The sequence below is a fragment of the Vanessa atalanta genome, chromosome 29 (assembly GCF_905147765.1).
Source record: "Vanessa atalanta chromosome 29, ilVanAtal1.2, whole genome shotgun sequence".
NCBI classification, from domain to species: Eukaryota; Metazoa; Arthropoda; class Insecta; order Lepidoptera; family Nymphalidae; genus Vanessa; species Vanessa atalanta.
Genome location: NC_061899.1, coordinates 4675181 through 4697026, shown reverse-complemented (window position 1 = coordinate 4697026; position 21846 = coordinate 4675181). Strand labels below are relative to the sequence as shown.

Below are 21846 nucleotides of genomic sequence, written 5' to 3'. Positions count from 1 at the left end.
TTTATTTATTCTTGTACCATAAACAAAAACTCTAGTTGTGAGTTTATTTGTAAATTTGATAAATTCTCAGTAACAGCCCGTAGTCTCGAAGTTGGGAGTGTGTACACTCTCTCGTCTTGGAAAACACGTAAAGGTCCTGCACCTGAAGTCGTCATCTTATGGGATTTGCCGTCCAATGGGATTGTGAGAGAGAGACAGAGCTAGACAGAGCAGTAAAGTTTGTTCACTATAATATGTCATGTTTGAAGCTTAGGTATTGGATGTCTAAACATTAATGGGTACAGACAAAAGAGTTCTGTCCTTTTTTGTCTGGTTACTTTAGTGTTACCAATGAATTAAAAAGAAAAAATCGGCCGAGTGCGACTCGGATTCGCGCACGAAGGGTTCCGTACCATTGTCTATGAAACAGCAAAAGAATCAATTGTATGTGAGCTCCACTTATATATTTATTTTATTCCGATTAGCTATCATGTTTCATGAGATATCAGATTGACGGACGGACGGACAGCGGAGTCTTAGTAACAGGGCCCATTTTACCCTTTGGGTACGGAACCCAAAAAGAGTAGCAAAAGTGTCCCAGATAACTATTTCGCGCCGATTAAAAGTTAAAGATATTCATAAGGTATTAACAGTATCAGCTGTGAGGAAGTTTGTCGTGGTAATCTTACTCTAAATTACGGAAATGTCGTGCTGCTCTCAATGTCTTTTGTACCGCAACATCTCATTGGACTAGAGTGTGTCTGTGTGTGAATAGGCGCACACACGTGCACTAATTACATAATAATATAATCTATCTATCTTTATGTATTGTCTGTCATATACAGATTCAATATACAAATCAAAATGTAAGTAAGAGTCTACTTGTACAAAGTACATTTTGACCGGTCGTAATTTTATATGACTAAATTAATTACTGTCTAAAAACTCAGTAGTCACTCCTTTCAGACAGTCAGTTACATAGATTTATTAAATATAACTTTTGAGTTATTACTAATCCCGCGTTGATATTGCCCTCGTGGCGGAAATAAAAAATGATGTATTTTATTAATTTTTGTATGTTAATATATATTTTTTTTAAATTACAGGCGAAACGACAGAAATTCTGGACAAGGAAAAACCTCAGTAAGTTCTTATATTTATTTATTGACTGATAGACCCGACAGACGTTGTCCTTTGACATTCGAATTGGTATAATTAATTTAAAAAAAAAAAACCATAAATGTATTATTCATTATTTTAATGCTTTATGGTAATCGATATTCTTAGTTTTTTTTCTGGCGCGTATATGAATTGTTTCGATTCGACAAGGGAAGACGATATACAACAGGCCATTTGAAAACATTTATTTTCTAAGATTTATGCCACAAACACTTAATAATTGCCCTTGCGATTTATTTATCGCAAGTGTAAGAATTGATAAATTAATTTATCAATGTAATTCCGAGCGATGCAATAGCATTCAACGATACTTGCAGTTCTGTCAATTGTTAACTGACAAAGAATTGACACTTATGTCAAATGCCACGAGGTTATATAAGAAAATTTAATGCCCTGACAGTTCTGTCATTTGTCAACTGTCAAAGAATTGACATTTATGTCAAATGGGCCGAGATTATGTAAGAACATTTAATGCCACTAAACCAAGACACAACTAAAAGCCATTAAACCAAGAATTGAATTGAATTGAAGAAAATTCTATTTTAGTTCTTTCTTAGTTTTTTTCTGTCATAAGAATCTTCTTCTAAAATAACCAAATATAACACAAGACAAGACAAAAAGAACAAAGAATTAGAGAAACTAGTGGGTCTCCCTCGAATCTTTGCGTATATTCAAAATATTTTTTAGGAATTTCGAAGCCTTAGACAGGTTTTGTTTTGATTTAATTTCATTGTAAACTGCAAGTCACTCGTCCACATTTGGCGCCAAAGTGATGAAACCTCTTTTCAATTGAATTTCTAATATCAATTAGTATACATTGGTTCAGTTAGAATTGGAGTTTGACAATTTACTTTAATTTGGTTTACGTTTTTCATTTTTTTTTTCTTATACAGACGTAGTACCGCTCTCTAACCGGCCGGTAACTTCTTTCTGCTCTCTTAAATTAATTCTAAGTTCAATCGTAACAATTTAGTAAATTGCAATCAAGAATCCTAGGAAATTAAAAATTATAAAAGTCGTATGAGATTCAATAATAATCGACCTTACCGCTAGAGCGGCGTTTTCTTCCTGGCAACATTCATTGAGGACTGATTAATAAGTATGTGTATCAACGTATTTACATTAAATTAACATTATTATCAACAAGCGAATCGTCGTTATGTAAACGTAAATTAATTGTGGGTCATATCAAGTAGATAAAGAAACAACATTACCGTACACTCGCGATCCAAAAGCCACTTCCGGTTGGCAGTTGTCACTTGTTACCGCGACGTAGCCATTGAAATTAAAAGAATACGTTGAAAACACTGTGCTGTATATTTATTTATTCATATTGTGTAAATGCTGTTGACCCCAGGCCCTAAAGGCCTTTACAGCGTCACTGGGTGATTAAGACTTTGGTTTGAATTTTGAGCCATCACGGGTTCAAAATGACGTCTAACGAGGGTCTACGAGGAGAATATAATGTCACACATGAGAGGAACACTCATCGAAAGCGCTTCGACTTTGCCTTTAAATTAGAGCCCTCTTGGGCTCTGAGTGGCGTCCATCCTGGGTACGCCTACGTCCTCGACTTAGTACGTAGTAGAGAACCCAATTCTCTATAAAAAAAAATTGCGTCTGTTTGTCGATTTGTTCTTTGCCCTAATAGCCCTTACAGCGTAACCGGACGTGGGGCCTCTATAATAGCAATGTCAAAGCCCTTTATATATTGCGGCGAACAAGACGATAGCGCGATTCAGAAAATATTTTCCCATACAATTTCGTTTTCCAAAAATATATTAATTAGGTATTTTTTATACGTACAACAAAAGTTACGCAACCGTTTTCATGCATTGTTTACATGGATTGTTTTTTAAAGAATTTATATCCTTATTATGTATTCTTATCTCTTCTCGAATATATTTTTAAGTTATTACTAATATTCTCTTAAACCTAGACTCGTCCTTCTTCTTAGGGAATGCTCGTTATTGTAACCAATTAGAAATATTCATTTATAGAATACAAATAATTTGGAGATGATTCGCATATGGCCTATTCCAATGGAAGTAGGAAAAAAGATAAACAAACCTTAGATTTACGTATTTCATGCGATTTGCACTATTAAGAGTTTATGATTAACATATCTTTATTTATAATACAACACTATTATATTTAACTACTTATTTTCACTTTAATTTTACTTCCAAAATTCCGATAACAGTTTCGGCGACGCCAAAAACACAATTTTTTCGCACAGCTGTAGTGTATATCATAGATTAATCAAGCTCTCGACCAATGATATCGCGTCAGTTTGCTGTCAAATGTTATTTGGCTTTTTTCCTCTTATTTTTTAAATAGATTATATATACATACATACTGACATTTAGAAACTTAGCTTAAACATCAATCAAATAAATCATCAATGAGTTTCATGCCGGTTCTTCTCGGTAGAATCTACATTCCGAACCGGTGGTAGCTTTACTATGAATAGTTTGTTAAATGACGATTAAAAAGTGCTTGTAAAAAGCCTACTTGAATTAAGTATATTTTGATTTTGGGTAATCACGCCCCCAAAAGATCCACGGTTGTAAATATTAAGAATTAGAAGTAAACTTTGAGAACATTGTGTAACGCGTGTCTTAAAGGAAATGCAAATAATCTGTGATGAAATTATTCGTCATAAAAGACTTTAACTAAAACATTAATAGCGTAAGCCGATTTTTGTCCCAGTGATTATGGGACGATGGCTGCACATGAAAAATTAGTTATGGTCTCATTTTGAAGAGCTCCAGCCGTAGATGTGCGGAAAATTAAAGAGGACTCTTGATTCAAATTTAATAAATTGGTACGATGCAAGAATTAATTAATTTTAGACAGCGGAATAAAGTTACTGGCTGTTTAGAGCGGCCTTTTGTATGACTGTACTAAAAAAAAAAAAACTGAAATACGTGCGAACTTACAACGACGTACGTTATTCTTTGTTTTGTATTGCAATAAAAAAATATTTAACTTTAAATAAGCGGTGAAGATGTTTTAAAGCCAAGAGTTTTGGCGCCATATGTACATAGATGACTGACTTGCAGTTTACAATGAAATGATATTAAAACAAAACCCGTCATAGGTATCGAAATCAATAAACAATCCGTTGAACAAACAAACAAAAGTTTCGCGGGCGAAACGAACCATTAGCATTTTTTTTAGCATTAGCAGCCTGTAAATTTTCCCACTGCTGGGCTAAAGGCCTCCTCTCCCTTTGAGGAGAAGGTTTGGAGCATATTCCACCACGCTGCTCCAATGCGGGTTGGCGGAATACACATGTGGCAGAATCTCGTTGAAATTAGACACATGCAGGTTTCCTCGCGATGTTTTCCTTCACCGCCGAGCACATAAAAATACTAAGTATTGTTTAGAAATCATTTTGTCAGACAATGCTTTAACAAACAACGTAAAAGTAAAATGCATTAAACGCCCTGGACTGAGGTATCTCTTCTTTTACAATGGAAGTGCGGTGCTTAAGATAGAGATTTTCATCAAAGACGTGCAGAAATTCACGTGAAAATACTCATTAAGTTTACCGAATTATAAATATAATAAATCACATGACAATGCAGTCGTGCTTACCTGGATTTGAACCCATAATCACGTGTTGTAACCACTGGGCCACCTCGGTTCCATAAAAACATATATCAATAATACTAAGACTCCTATATAAATATAGTTTTAATGCATCGTACGATACGAAACGATAGTAATAAATTAATTTGGACTTTATTATTATTATCAGTAAGTCGATTATCAAATGTCTTGCTTTATAAGGCCGTGTAGATATCTCAAGTGGTTTCATTGCTGCGTAATACATGTAGTGATGTTCAAGCCTCGATGATTTTTTTTATCGATATTTTTTGGGGGTGGGTAAGATTTTTTGCACGATTAAAAGATTTAATATGTAAATGGCTGGAAGAGAATAACTTATAAGAAGAATTAGAGTGTGTGTTGTATATAGTTGTTTTAGTAATCTTCTGTACTAATGATTTTTTACTGGTCGCAATCTACATTGTATAGGTATACAGAGTATTATAGGGTATGAACTATGTTTATATAAGATCATTTTCTTTATTAATAATATGCACCCGTGCATAACCAGGACGGGTATCTAGTACATATATAAAACTATAACGTTATTCTTATTATTAATATTTTACTTCTAAAAACGTTTTAAATCCATTGAACTTTTATTAGTGATTTGTGGAATGGGACATTTCGGCACAACGCGATCTAATGTATGTTTATAACTTTTTTTCGTGCTCTCTGTGATAGAAAACATCGTGAGGAAAGAAATTCTCGCAGATGTGTTTTCACCTCATAGTGTGAAACAAGTTATATTCCTTCGATCATTGAAGAGCGGACGCCCTGGTTCATCAATAGCACATTTATTAACTATGAAAGGATACTTGCCTATAAATAGAACACATTCTTTCCATTAGTTACATACTAACATATCGATTTTGTTTATAGTTTAGAGTAAAAATAAAAAAGCAATACTCACATACAGAATAATTCCATATTGTTTTTTGCCGTCTGTCTCAACAGTGGTAGGTAACATTGTTTTATTTTCTAATGTTGGTAAGTGGACGAATAAATACTAGGTAAGTGGTCACCATCGCCAATAGACATTAGCGTCATAAGAGATATTAACAACGCCAATACATCATCAACCTTGGTAGCTAAGATTAATTTATGTCCGGTATGCAATAATTAGTGTTATTGTTTGTCGGTCGGATATTAGTTAAGTGTTTGTTACCTACCCAAACAGGCGCGTCCAAAACACTACAACCACAAATTTAAAAATCATTTCATACAAGTGTTTTTCGTATACTTAATATATAATTTATCTAATACATTTAACAGTAGCTCTTATTACTAACTACTAACTAAGCACTTGAAGATAGCTTAATTGATTATGTTTCATATCTGACGTTGTAAAGCTACTAAATGTGGAAATGTTCATTCTCAAATTGGTTGTTCAGTTTATCATAGGTTAGTTTGTTTTTTATTTAATGTCTGTAGAAGTCCTTTCACAGCATAAAAATACATTGACTACTATGAATACTATTAATTTAACACAATCTTAAAAAAAAAATACTTTAATTCAAAAAAATATTAAAACATGTTTAACTTATATAAGTTGGAAGCAAAGATCAATTATGTAATTTTATGAAAGTATTTAAATCCTGCGTATGTATCAACCAATTTTCATAATTCTAAAGTACAACGACGTTGTTTTTCTATTTAAAATATTCGAAATTATTGATAGAAATATATCGAGAATTTCATCGATATCGATAAATGGCGCACATCACTTTACATCACAAGCGGTCGGTACTCGGCAAAGTCAGTCAGTTTTAATTCGCGATTACGCCACAGCGGACATCGACTTGGCTTTCTATTGAAAGTCTTCGCTTAATATCGTGTGAAATTAAAAAGTTACGAGTTGTTTTACGCGGGAAAATTATTTGTAATTGATGTTTTGATTAAAAATTGTGCCTTTGTGATAAATATGTATTCTGTGTGTCGTTTATAGTTTATTTCATGGTTAAAGTTTTTTTTTAAAGTGTAAACGGGATTAAACCTAGCACCATTATATAAAAAAATATTAAGTATTTTTTTTTTAAATATATACAATTTCGAAATAAATTATGATTAATTAGAAATATATAGTTTCTTTAACTTTTAATTGATAATAAAATTCAATTTTTCCAAATTTATAACTAGTGTCTTTTGAAAATTCAATCGATGTCAAAGATTTTTTTTTTTACCATTATTTTAGTATGGCAAGACCTGAGTATTACATTCTGACTAATTAAGTATATTTTAGCTTTCCTAAGCTATATTTTGTATAGAGTTTGCGTGTGTGTGTTTTTTCAATTAATCAATCAGTAGTTAAAATTTTATAACTAGATTCTATAATTACACTGGCTCACTCATCCAAGCTGTCACTAAAGTACTATGTATACCTACATGTATAAAGATCAATCCTTGCAAATAGTATGTACTGAAAATTTCCAAAGAATGTTCTAGAAATTATAAATACAAGTACTTAACTTGTTATCCCGGTTAGTCGACTGTATAAAGTCAATAAGGATTTCATAGTCAAGTACAGGATTATTTATATGTACTGTAAACTTAGACCTGAATAAAATCTTTTTTTTTTTTATAATATTTGTATAGGAAAGTTTTAGGTGGATTTCTTTTATGTATGTTTTTTTTTTAAATTCTAGTATTATTAAGGGGCCTTTATAAGCAGCCTAAATGTCGGCCCCATCGTTACACGCTAAATTTAATCAAAAAGTATGACTAATTAATTGCTGAAATATTCGTAGGGTTACTAAGAATAGAATTAAAAGCACCAATATTAAACAAATTTAAATTTAGTTCATATTTTAGTGTTTCTCTCAAAGTGGTAACGGACTCATGCCAATAATTTTATGTACGTTAAAAATATATATAAATTAAATGTCATCGGCCTGTACATGTTTTAGTATTGGGCTAAGCCACCCTTTACAAGAGAGGGCTAGGAATTAATCTGACTATATACGACTCTCTAGGCTCTATATAATGGGGTTCGTTTACGTGTGATACATACAGACGTCAATTCTATTAAAAATTTGAAAGTTTGTCGCAATCGTATCGAAACGTGATATATACCGTTCAATTTTTTTTCATATTCTACAATCCAGTTGCAGTTCGGTCGGGATCGTGTTATAATCGATTTAGTTCAGTGAAATTGGCGCTCAGTTACGTTCAATATAAGGTTGATTTTTGTTGTAGAAATAGTAGGAGTTCGGTCGGAATAGTATCGGCTGTTATGTTAGTAGAAACAATGGTGGCCCCCTGGTTTCTACAGGACGGCTTGTGAGGAATCCTTATTAAATTAGGAACATGAATAATCATGCCTAGGATGGAAATCGAAATCTCGTAATTTCTTAAACTTGATTGGACAATGATACTTTACAGGAATCCAAACAAGAATTTTTAGGTATTCAATTGCAATGTATTCACAAAAAAACGGTCACGCAACTTTGCGTGTTAAAGGATATTAAACAAATGCCTTCTTAGGTGAGACCACACTGGAGTCTGAGGACTTGGGACATAAGTCTCATGCGTTTGCCTCAAGGTCATTTGTAATATTAATAGTTGCATAGTAAATACAGTTTTTTGAAAAAAAAAGACATATTTAAAAAAAATCCGCTGGGTTCAACGGTTCTTCTCAAGTCTCTAAGGTGTTTCTTTCCGAACCGGACAGGGAATAGGCTGCTTTTTGTACTTAAACCCTAAGACGCTCCCCCCCCTGCTATTAGATGGTACAAGTGGGGGCAAATATTTTGCCTTAATGTGAAATTTTGCTTTAAACGACAACTAAAGATTGTCGAATACCAATGTAATTAAGAAAGGCCTTGGGACTATGCTGAAATCGTCGCTGATATTTAACATACTAGCTTCCGGCTGCGGCATTGCATTGTATAGAGTGGGGGGAAATGTGTGCAATTATTAGGTTATTCCCGAACGTAACCAATTTCTATCTCTGTGCCAAATTTTGTTCAGATATTTATTCTGGTTTAGTCGATTTTGCGTGACTAAGTAACAAACATACGTGCAACAAAACATTCGCATTTTGTAATACTAGGTGCCCGAATTTGTAAGGGCGAAGTATGTCTAAATATTTTATAATATCTTGGAACCCAACCGCAGTGCCAATCTAAACTATATAGCGAGTCAAAAAATACAATTATTATTATCAAACGACCCAGTCACTTAAAAGGAGTTCAGTGTCATACATACAGAATATATATATAGTAAATATAATAGGTGAATTGAGAATCTACGCCTTTTCTAAAGTCATCTTTTAAAGCAAAGACATTCCAAATTTCCGATAACAACTTCGCTTTTATACAAAACGCAATTTTTTGCGTATCCATAAAGCTTATCAAAGATTATTCAAGAATTCGACCAATGATATCGCGTCAAAAAAAAGTTCTTTATATATATATATATATGTTGCACGACGCAGACGCAGTTTGGAAGTGTATGTACACAACTGAGCCGAGATGGCCCAGTGGTGAGAACGCACGCATTGCAGACTTAAGCCCTGGCAAGCACCACTGAATTTTGATGTGCTTAATTTGTATTTATAATTCATCTCGTGCTTGACGGTGAAGGAAAACATCGTGACGAAACCTGCATGTGTCTAAATTCTATGAGATTCTGCCACATGTGCACATCGTGAAAAATCGTCGTGCATCGTCATCATCATTACATTTAAATTGTTTCCGCCGGGTGAAGAGTAGTGGTTTCATGTAATAGGAACCCCATATAATTTCTGTATCCGTTACGACGTGTACCTGATTGAGGCTTTGCGTAGAGATGCTGGATTACTTATTTTTCAAGTCCCCCCCCCTCGTATTACATGTCCATGGGCGGTTGTAGTCATCTTCCATCAAATGAGCCCGTCGCTTGTTTGCCACCTATTCCTTAAAAAGACAGAATTTTATGAAACGGTTGAAAACCATCGGTGAAACCAGTTTTCGCCGGCGGTTTTTCCGAACCGATACGACTTGGGAACCTTCAAGAAAAGAGCGTACTGCTTCCTGAAAGGCTGGCAACGCACCTGCAAGCCCCCTGGTGTTGCAGATGTCCATGGGCGGTGGTAGTTACTTACCATCAGGTGATCCTGCTCGTTTGCCACCTTAAACATAAAAAAAAGTTAAAGCGTAACAAATGAACATACTGACTTTAGAATTTATAATATTAATTTGAATATACTGTTAATTTTAATAAAAAAAAAAAGTTTTTAAGTTTTACAGTCTGCATTCACACACACACATACTTGATCTTCTACGCACACATGTCAAAAACAAGGAAGTTTTTAACTAATGTATTTTTGCTGTTAACATTCATACACGGACATACATGCACACGTGATTGATTATGAAGTTAATATATCTCAAATATTTATCCTTAAAAGCATTTTTGACTATTGACGTAATGCATGGATTAAAAACCTACCTCACAGCTGTGCAAATGTAGACTGAAAATATTATTCTTTATTTAAAATTAATTAATAATTAAATTCTTTGAACGGGGACTTACTAATTACTCTTTGTTGTATGCCACTATTTCACTTTCGATATCCATTAGCTTCTGTGAGAGCTCACTTCGTATTTCAATCGTGAAATGTTGACAATCCACTTACGGTGATACGTCACTTTGATACGTGTAGCCTATCTATACTAAGCTATACTAATATTATAAATGTGAAAGTAACTCTGTCTGTCTGTACGTCGCTCTTTCACAGCCAAACCAATGAACTGAATTTGATGAAATTTGCTGTGAACCAAACTTGAACTCCAAGGAAGGACATTGGCTACTTTTTTTGCCTAACACGTGACAACCCTCTAAGACGCGAACGTGGCCGACATCTAGTACATTTTATAATTATTAAAGTCACTGTCGTATGTCAAATTCAGACATTTCACAGTCGTGTTCTGCGGTGAGTATCGAACTCCTAAACAGAATAGCCTAACTGATGTCTTTAATCTAATATAGTACAAGGTAGACCTTGAAGTTCGCGACATGTAGGTACTTTTGTATCGTATTTACAGTCTAGAATATAAAATTTACCTTTGACACTGTAAAGCAAAGCTACTTTATAATGAAATACACTAAAACCTTCTCCGTAACGCGCTTCGCCTTCTGATATATAGTACGTGTATATTGGTTTAGTCGGTTAGTTTGGCACTACAACAAAACCGGGTTCCGTACTCTAACAAAACACGCTTTTTATCATGTATATACTCATGTATCGAATAATATGCCTTCTTTACCAATGTATTTTTTACAAATCATTTGAATCTATGAAACGGCAAAGTTAAAAATGTCTGCGGAATTTTATTATAGAAACGGATACCTTGCCCCAAGAATGATTTACTGACTTTGCGGTGTCGGAAACATTTATAATACATCAATATCCGACATAACGACTTTTATCCACTATAATTTTACTCTCAAAGTCCGTTTAACAGTTTCGTCGAGGTACAAAACAATTTTTTTTCGTAAATCCGTAGTCATATAGATTATACAAACTTTACCAATGATAACGCATTGATTCGATGTCAAATATTGTTTAATTGTCTTCTGACCTCTTGTGGTTGGAATAGGATGTAGATATATGTATGTTTGTCCGTTAAAATACTTCTATTAGCGACCGTTTACAAATCAATTGTTTCCGTTTCGGCTTCCTCACAACGCGGGCAGTGTTCCCTTCCAAGAAGTCTAAAGCACCTCTCCCCCTTGACATGTAGAATTCCTAATAAATATGTTGTTGTTCTAGAAATTATTTTCAACAAACTAATACTTGCGGTTCAATGTGTTTGCAAAAATATTATTAACACAATGTAATTTTTTTTTTGAGTTTATTTATAAACATTGTATATAGATAAGTTGTACTTAAGATAAACTTGTAACATCAAGTCTGTAGATGATATATAAGTATAATATATATTATGTAAGTACATATATTGTGGATTGTTTTGTTTTTTAAATTTTGGTGATGAAATTATTTCTTTCTCTTTCTTTCTTTCTAATGGTCACCACTGCAAACGTAGCAAAAATGTTAAAATGCAAACGGATGGTGACCACTTACCATCACAAAAAAGAGATCTTCTGTATTCAAAGATTAATTTAATTATCGCTCTAGATCGATAGATTCAAGCTGAATTAATAAATGAAAATGAAATAACATCTAATTTGTATTGTTTTGCTGACTCTACTCTTAGACGTCACACGCACACTAATACACTGTAGGCACGTAGCGTCACTCACTCGCACCAATGCACGCGGACGCGTGTGAATAGATATATTGTACACATTCGAGCTATCAAATAGATAGTGTTTGTGTTGATACTAATGTATAAATATAAACAAACAGAGACAATACTTGTCAATAATAACATTGTTATTCTAATTGAATATAATTCAATTGTTTCTCGAATTGTTTGTTTGATATTTACAAAATATTACTAATTTATAATAAACGACGGATTGTAAACTTTTTGACTGCCGCGCCACGTGGTAGTAGGTGATCACCATGTCACTATCTGTTATATCGTCAATGTGGTACAAACTTTGGTAGCTGTCTCGTAGTAGTTACACTGGCTCACTCACCCTTAAAACCGGAACACGTGGCTCAAATGTCGGTATGATTTAAATATTTTACTCGTTTCGATAATTGTATGTATCCAGCATACACAAATGATTCCGTTCGTCCTGGAGAAAGACAATTACTACGTAGTATAAAACTCAGTCGCTTCCCGCTGTTTGTCTGTCCCTATGTACATTTCCACAAACCCGCATTGGAGCAGGTATATGCTCCAAACCTTCTCCCCAACGGGAAAGGTGGTCTTAGCCCAGCAGTGGGAAATTTACAGGCTGCTAATGTAATGTAATGTATGCTTAGATCTTTTTGATGCGGTTTATTTTAATAGATGAGGTTTATAAAGTGATGTCGTAAATAAACACATTTTTGCGCTTACATTGCAAACGCTGGCTGAATCCTACGAGATAGTTTAAATAATGTATTACTGTATTGTACACCTTATGTCTTCAATAAAGTCCACGATGGTATACATCGTGATACATCTCTATCTTTTAGCGACAGCCCATAATTACCATGTTTTACCCTTTACTTTTTACAAGAAATAAAGGTTTATTTTCGAAGCGATTTTATGCAATACAGCATTAATTCAAATTAAGTACATTAAAAACATTGTTGGTCGTCAGGTCAGGTCTAAAAAAGAGTAGCCTATAGTCCTTCCTTAGGGTTCAAGCTTCCTTCATACCAAACATCATCAAATTCGGTTCAGTAATTGGGCGTGATTGCGTGACAGGCAGATATAAGGATAGACATTTCACATTTATAAAATTAGTATAGATTTAAAAGTGTCAGAAACCTACTTGAATATTATATATTAACATGAACATGAACAATCTAAATTCAAAATGAAATAAATTATTTAATAATATACCTATTTATATATATATATATTTGTATATTAACATAATTATACGGCTTGCAATGTAGATTCTAACGAGATGAACCGACAAGAAACTGGGTATTGAATTTACTTGAATACTTTGTCATTAAGGCGATTTCTTTTATAGCACAAAGTGAACGCTCGTCGCCGTAACCGGAGCAGGCGATTCCGTACGCGTAATGAATGACTTTCACTTTTAAAGACTAGCTCGAACACGTGGCTTCGCTTTGAACTCTTCGGTGATATTATATAAGGTCAAAGTCAAAAATCTTTATTCAAGTAGGCTTTTACAGGCACTTTTGAATTGTCACTTAACAAACTATTTAAAGTAAAGCAACCACGGGTTCGGGGTATGTGGGACTCGCCGGTGGCCTGGGCGCCGAGTGCGCCCTGGAACACCGGAATACCTACTAAAAACCACCTCGGGATCGCTTTCGCATGCTACCGTGAATGTCCTCCTTTAGCCTACGGAAACTTAAGGCACGGTACTTTCAGACTGGACTCAATTCCACACTGTCCCCTACTCGAGTCGTGAATCCAAGCTCGCGATCCCCGTGACGTCACACGAAGATGTACCGTATTGCTCGTTTTTAATGGGCGATAACTCAGCCAAAAATCTTTTCTTTAGGTAAAGTCTTTGACGAGTTCGTATGAATATTTTGCTGTACATTGTGGGTTAGTAAACAATATTTATCTATGAATGAGTGTGCTATAAATCTTTGCGCACGGTTTCACGCGACCCTATCTGTGAAGTATTTGTTATCTATGGTAAAGGTGCCTACAGACGAAGCATTTTGAAAAACTTGATCGCGTCTATTCGTAATAAAATTTTATTTAGCATGAACGATATTAAATGTGATTTTTGAGGCTTTACGTGATATTTTTAAGGAAATCGATACACGATTTGAAGAACTTTGTATGATACAAAAAATACTAAACTTTTATATCAGATTTTCTAATTTTTTATTGTTTTAGAATAATATATCATCGTGCTCAATATTTATAAAACCGAGTGTTTAAGTAATCAGTTTTACTTGCTTACTGAAATCGCAATGTTCAAACGTTAAATTTGAAACATTGTCAAACGAATAATATATCTAATATTCGACTGTACCTCTGTAAATTGGACCAGTAAATACTTTTTTGTGTTACAATACAAACAGCAATACTCTGTATTGTGTTTCGGTTTGAAGGGTGAGTGAGCCAGTGTAACTACAGGCACTGGGGACGTAACATCTTAGTTCCCAGGGTCAGTGGAGCATTGGCGATGTAAGAAATGATGGTTTATATTTCTTACAGTCCATTGTCTATGGATGATGGTGGCCCATTTGGTCATCTGCCAATCGATATCATAAAAAAAAACATATTCTTAGTTCTTCCGTACAAAATCGGGAGAGGCAGCTAGATTATGTAATGCTAGTGTATGTATATGTGTATGTAGTGTATGTGTAAAATGTTTTTCACTGGTAGAAAAATACATTAATCCTGATTTCTATATATAGTACAAATTATATTTACATCATAAAATTTTCTTTATTAATAAGTTGCACCCGTGCGAAACCGAGGCGAGTCGCTAGTGTTATATGAATATATTTATATTTAATTATCTACTCGTCTGTGGTTAGCCTTATGTTTCTGAGATAAGAATTCACATATCGTAGTTGTGCGCGACGATGTTCAACCGTGTCCGTGAAATTAATATTTTTCTTTTTTTTTTTTTAGTATTTAATTATTGAAAATTCGTTACTTTTAAAGTTTCGTTGTGTGATTTTGGAATTATATGTGTATTGTTTAATAGTTTAGGATTGTGTTATGTGTTATATTTTGGTAGGTTTGATTTGACTTGTCGGATTTAAGAAAGGAAAATTGTTAAAAGGAATATTGAGTTACGCAAATTGTTTTTTTTCCTCTATATACAGCCTATATAGGCTATATATAGAGGGCCCTTTATACATCTGACTGACATATGTCAGCCCCTTCGTTACACGCTGATTTAAATAAAAATGGTTCAAAAATTAAAACTAAATCATACATACTCATAAATTTTAATTGCTGAATCTGTATGCGTTGAAATGCTCCGTCCTTAGTGAGCCAGTGTAATATTTTTAATCCACTATTTAAATTTATAGTATTAACACTACTTATATCAACTGAATTTGATGAGTTTAGGTGCGAAAGAATATAGGCTTCTTTTTTTATAACTACAACAAGAACAGAATGTAAATAGTATATAAATTTAAATATAGTTTAAAGTGAATGAGACATACTATTGTACTAAGTGAAGTGTTCACAAGTGTAAATATGGAGAGTTGAAGTGACGTCCGAGTTTAAACAAAATGCTGTCAAGAAATGTGAAGTACCGGCTGCTGGAGGACGAGGATAATGGGTGAGTGTTGGTTATCTTCAAGTTTTTAGTAAGATGGGGGGGGGGGGGTTGTATCTTGGACTTCTCCTATCGTGCTCTTTCCAGTTTTCTTTTTCTCTTTAATACGTGTTGATCCGTTATCTAATTCCTTTATTCAATACAGAAGCATTAAACTTATTGATTGGCAAGTTAAACTCAACTATCGGTTCGGAAAAGAAAACCTGACCTGAGAGGATCCGGAGAAAGAATTACAATTTTATTCAGCTCCTCAAAAACGTTGGCTTTTTTTTTATTGGCAATTTTCAAGTTATGTCTCTTTTAACTTAGAGCAGTCATGGTGGGATCATACCCTCCAGTTCTGGGGCAGCTTCTTTTGTATAGTTTACATTTTTTAAGTGTCTGTTTGTAGGGCTTTGTGTGTCCGTCTGGGTCCACCACACACTCATCAGTTATTCTAATAGCAATACTTAGTATCTTCTGTTCTGGTTTGAAGGGTGAGTGAGCCAGTATAACTGTTTATAGATTTTTGACTATCAATAAGCACGTGTAAGCAGGTTGTGATGTATTTTCGGCTTTTACTTTAACTACACACACAAGAGACATAACATATCAGTTCCTAAGCTTGGTGCCGTATTGACGATGTAAGGAATGGTTTATATTTCTCATAGCGTCATTTCTATGGGTGATGGTGATAGCTTACCATCAGGATATTTGGTTTTTTATATAATATTTTAAAGAAAAGCTCTAATTTTTAAATTTTCGTCGGTCTGTTTTTCCGGATAATAAATCTGCTGAACCGTTTTTTGCAAAAATCATTAGGGTTCTACAGAAAATTGTAAAAACAAAAAAAAACTGTTCGGTCAAAGTCGGGCCCCGATACGCAGTTACTTACTATAACGATCGGTTATCTAAAGATAGAGCTTTATTGACGGCTTTTTCTTTTCATTATTACTGAGTATCTGTGTCGTAAATATTATGACAGCGTAATATCGGCGGAATCATCCAATTAAACTGGTGTAATGTTAAGTGTTTTATATTTATTATTCGACTACGGACATACGAAGCGAATAGGGTTACGATTTTAGATTTTATCTCGTTAGGTAGATGAGTAAATGGGCTACCAGATGGTAAGTCACTACCACCGCTCATAAACATTGGTGATGTAATATTAAACATTCCATACACCGCCAATGCACCACCAACTTTTTCATCTAAAATTCTATGTCCCTTGTGGCTGCAGTTACACTGGCTCCCTTATTTTTAAAATCGGAACACGAAATATATACTATTGCTGTTTGGCAGAAGAATATCTGATTAGTGGGTGATACGGGATACCTACCCAGGCCTGCACAAAGCCTTACCACCTGGTAATTTTGAATGAGCCAGGGTAACTACAGGCACAAAGGACATAACATCTTAGTTCCTAAAGATGGATGCGAATGGTTGCTTGGAAAGTGATATTTAAAGTTATAACAATAAATCTCATTTCCCAAAAGTAATATTTTGGCGCTTCAGTCGTTCTTGCTTTCCGCAGATTTTTATTGTAATCAAAATTTAATCTTTCGTAATAGGATTTAAAAACAGAGAGGTTATCTAATTGAAAAGCGAATATTATAGTCGAAATATGATTGGCAGAGATAAGATACTCTATGTACTTGTTGCTATTGGAAAGTGATATATCTTTTAACGTATTTACTAGCTGAACTCGCTTATAAAACTTAGCGTAAAATAGCGTAACCTTTATCCCCAATTTCCCACTTTAGAGGGATGACTTTTAAACAATAGGCTATTCATTTTTTATTAAGCTCAAAGGAGCCCTTTGAGCTTATTAAAAAATTAATCATTTATTTTGGTGTATATACCCTTTTTCTTACCCAAGTGTTAAAACATTAAATAAAACTAAAATGATACAATGTTTATGATAATTGCTGCGCCATTCCGTTAGAGATTGCATAACAGTGCTGGCGTTCATGCTTAGAATGCTGATGGTGCTGCCACGGACTTTGCGCAAAATCAGCTGTGCTTTTGCTGCTGCTGTTTGAAAATCTCTCCTTAAGCTGTTGAAAGGGTGTGATGTATTTACGCAAACATGTGCATGATTTTATATCCTGTGCAAATGGCTGATCTTCTTAGATAATGGACACCGTGGCACAAGTCGATCACGATATCAATTATATAAAATTATGCGACTTTTCTTGTAATATATATATATATTTTTTTTGTAATCAAAAGTTATCAAAAATTAACAATGTTATCAATTAATATTAACACGAGCTTAATCATCACACGACACGGTAGATACGGACACATGTTTATTGATGATCTGTATGTTAAGATAGCGTATATAATATAATTAGGTTATGTAATGAAAATAACGAATTACTTTGATAGGTTTTGTGTACGATATTGCTTACTTGTAATACACACCAGCTTGTATCGAGCTGAGATGGCCCACCGATGATTTCTGGTTCAAACCCAGGCAAGCACCATTGAATTTTCAGGTGCTTAATTTGTGTTTATAATTCATCTCGTGCTCGGCGGTGAAGGAAAACATCGTGAGGAAACCTGCATGTGTCTAATTTCAACGAAATTCTGCCACATGTGTATTCCACCAACGTGCGTTGGAGCAGCGTGGTGGAATATGATCCAAACTTTCTCCTCGAAGGGAGGGGAGGCCTTAGCCCAGCAGTGGGAAATTTACAGGCTGTTAATGTAATGTATGTAATGTAATACACACCAGTAAACAGAATATTTTTTAAGTGATAACTTCTTACGGGAGGGTAAACAGCTTCGTTACGTAACGCGTTACGGTGTCAGTCTGGCTTCCCTTTCTCTCACGTATGTGGCAGCGGTAGCCAGGCTCCTCTCTCGCTCTAACCCACAGCGCTAGCCGTATTTCGGATAGTTTAATTTATCACTTCTGTCGTCACGAGACGCATCCGGTTTTTTTTTATTATTTGTTTAATTCCTGTAAAAATGTTTAATTTTTGTAAAAATCCTGAGGTTGAAATGAAATCAAAATTATTAAAAATCGTCTACTTACATTAAATCGGTGACCGCCATTTTTCTTAGATTAATTTTTAAAGCCATACGAATGACGATCTGATATCGATAACATTTATTTTTATGAAATCGTATACAATAACAAAATATGAGTTTATTAAATGTGTAATAATAATACTTTTTTTATTGTATAGGTTGTCTGACGAAAATATGGGCTACTTGATGGTGAGTAGTCAACACCGCCCATAGACAATGGCGCTGTAAGAAATATTAACCATTCCTTACATGGCCAATGCGCCACCAACCTTGGGAACTAAGATGTTATGTCCCTTGTGCCTTTAGTTACGCTGGCTTACTCACCCTTCAAACCGGAACACAACAATACTAGAATAGAAATAGTAGAATATATGTATGAGTGGATGGTATCATGCATAAAGTCCTACAATCAAGAACATTTAAATATAACTGCAGAAATAAGTATTTCTAACACTTGTTGCTTGAATTTCTACAAGTCCACAGCTCCGACCAATCATCACGTATTCTACCGTCAAACAACAATATATCCGTGTCTATCACTTTTACATTCGTTAAAAACTGACAACGCACTTCCAAGTCCCCTGGTGTTGCACATGTCTTAGGGCGGTGGTAGTCACTTTCCATCAGATGAGTCTCTTGCTCGTTTGCCACCTATTCCATAAAAATATATACCAATACAATAGCTGAATCTGCGACTTTTCGTGCGCGAAATTTATTAAACACATATTTCCAATCCCCCGTTTTACCCCCTTAGCGGTGAAGTTTCGTAATGTCCGTTCTTAGCGGATGTCTACACCTATAAGGAACCTATTTGCTATATTTTAAATTTCAAGTTTGTTAGTGTTATAGTTTCTGAGATTACGTGAATAATCAGTGAGCGGTATTTCGCTTTTATATACATATACTAGCGACCCGCCCCGGCTTCGCACGGCTGCAATGTGGGTAATCCCTAAGAGACATATACCACCGCGGACTTTTTTGAAGACCGTTTTAAGGTGTACAATACTGAAGTACATTATTTTCATCTATCTCGTAGGGTTCAGGGCCAGCGTTTACAATGTAAGCAAAAAAATGTATAAATTAACGACATCACATTAGAAACTCTTAAAATTATCAGTGTTACTTAACTATATTGTCCATGTATTATATACAAAAACCTTCCTCTCGAATCACTCCATCTATTAAAAAAAACTGCATCAAAATCCGTTGCGTAGTTTTAAAGATTTAAGCATACAAAGGGACATAGGGACAGAGAAAGCGACTTTGTTTTATACTATTTAAAGATATAGACTAGGAAAAAGTTAAATTTCCGAAATTAACGATCCAAATTCACTTTTTTCTCATAGAAAGTTTAATTATTCTTGAGTTTAGGGTTTTAATGTATATAACATTTATATCTTATCATTTTCTTTATTAATATACTGAACCCGGGGCGGGTAGCTGGTTAAATATAACGAAGGAGCTTGATAATCACTACATATAATCTAGGTATGACGATAAATGAGTTTTTATATGTGATTATTTGAATATTTTATTTCGATTGATTATGAGAATTGATGAAATTCATTTAATGTGCTCTTACTGATGGTATGAGTATTTCATAATGAATATCAACAGCTCGGTTGCCCTGGAATCCACCCCCATGAAGTCGATATTAAATTCCTCGTAGCGTCGGCGTGGATCGCCCACGCTGTACGCTAAAGAATCTATAAATAGACGATAGAAATGGCACTTCATTTAGATATATACGACGTACGTCGTTTTAAATTTTGTTTCCTTAAAATAATCAGGTTACCTGGTAAAGGAGCTGATGATGAGTCGCCACTGCCCACAGACTTTGTCACTGTATGAAATATGTATTTTTAGAACCAGAAGTAGGAATTACTTAAAAAAAACAAATAGGCTAGCCAATTAAAGATTATTGCTTACAACAACTAATCAACAATCAAGTTAACAACAATTAATCTGCAACAAAAGTAAAACATTTAATCTACAACACGAATAACCATCAATAATCATACTACACGGTAGGTAATATCGATAATAACGAAGTAACGTCCTAACCCTGCTAGCGGTGGCGATTTAACGTGTTCGCCGCACAACTACCGCCTACTTTTTACAAGGGAATATGTGTGACGTCACGCACATGTTTATTCCAACAATATATATATCTAATAAATAATATTAACCGTGTCTTACGTTGCCAATGCACCATCATATCATCTTAGGAATTAAGTTATGTCCCTTGTGCCTGTACTTACAGAGGCTCACTCACACTTCAAACCGGAATACAACAATACTATATCCTATTAAGATAAAAAATCTAAGATTAATTATTAGTTACTTTCTGACTCGCTGGAAAAACGTATTTCGCGTTTCCCCTACGTAAAGGGGGGGGGGGGTGCAGGACTCGCCGGTGCCCAGGACTGCGCCAAGTACACCGGAATACCCACTAAAAAGCTAGAAAAACGCATTTCGCGTTTCCCCTACGTAAAGGGGGGGGGGTGCAGTACTCGCCGGTGCCCAGGACTGCGCCAAGTAATCCGGAATACCCACTAAAAAAACTAGCGGTACCCTCTCTTCTTTTCAGCGGGCGCCACGGGATCGCTTTCGCATGCTACCGTGACGGAGATGATGGTACCTATGCAGACTGGCTTACATAAAAAACTACACGATGCAGCATTTGTCACTCATTCATAAGAAAGATGAAAACGGCCGCAAAACACACGAATAGTACATGAAACTGGTCTCAGAAATGACGATTGCAATCCAAACATGTTTAGAATGACCTAGCAACCCGTTTCTGGTCGTGGCCTTACGTTGACAAAGAATGAGTTATCGTTTTTTGATTTAGTGCAACCTCGTCTAGCAATCCACAGTTAGTTATTCTAAATTCAAGTAAACTTGTATTTTGTCTGGTTGGAACAACCCTCATTTTAAGAATAACAAGTGCCAGAGTGAGAAGTGTTCTGGTGATCTTCTCTCCTCCCAAAAAAGGATTATTAGTGACCTTTACAGAAGGTCCAAGACTTCTTTATATCGGTGAGGCACCCGCCAACACGCTGGTTTTTTGTACCCTGGGTTCAGCGGTTCTGTTTGCATAGTAAGTGTGACGTCTTAATAACAGACACAAGAGACTTATCTCACTTTCGGACCCATTGTTGGTGGCGCATTGACTGAATATTTGCAGAAGTAACAACTGATCAACAGACA

General features: G+C 34.9%; 1 protein-coding gene across 3 annotated transcripts in view; it reads left to right on the top strand.

The window, feature by feature from the left end:
- The window catches only part of LOC125074933 (copper-transporting ATPase 1), a 74823-nt gene that overhangs the window by 3713 nt on the left and 49264 nt on the right, over positions 1–21846 (top strand). For 2 of the 3 annotated variants that reach the window (XM_047686415.1, XM_047686417.1), the window contains exon 3: positions 1086–1122. In XM_047686415.1, coding sequence (XP_047542371.1) covers positions 1086–1122 — 37 coding nt within the window. Of the gene's footprint in view, positions 1–1085; positions 1123–15432; positions 15616–21846 lie in introns of those variants that run through there. The other variant, XM_047686416.1, reaches the window with a different exon arrangement.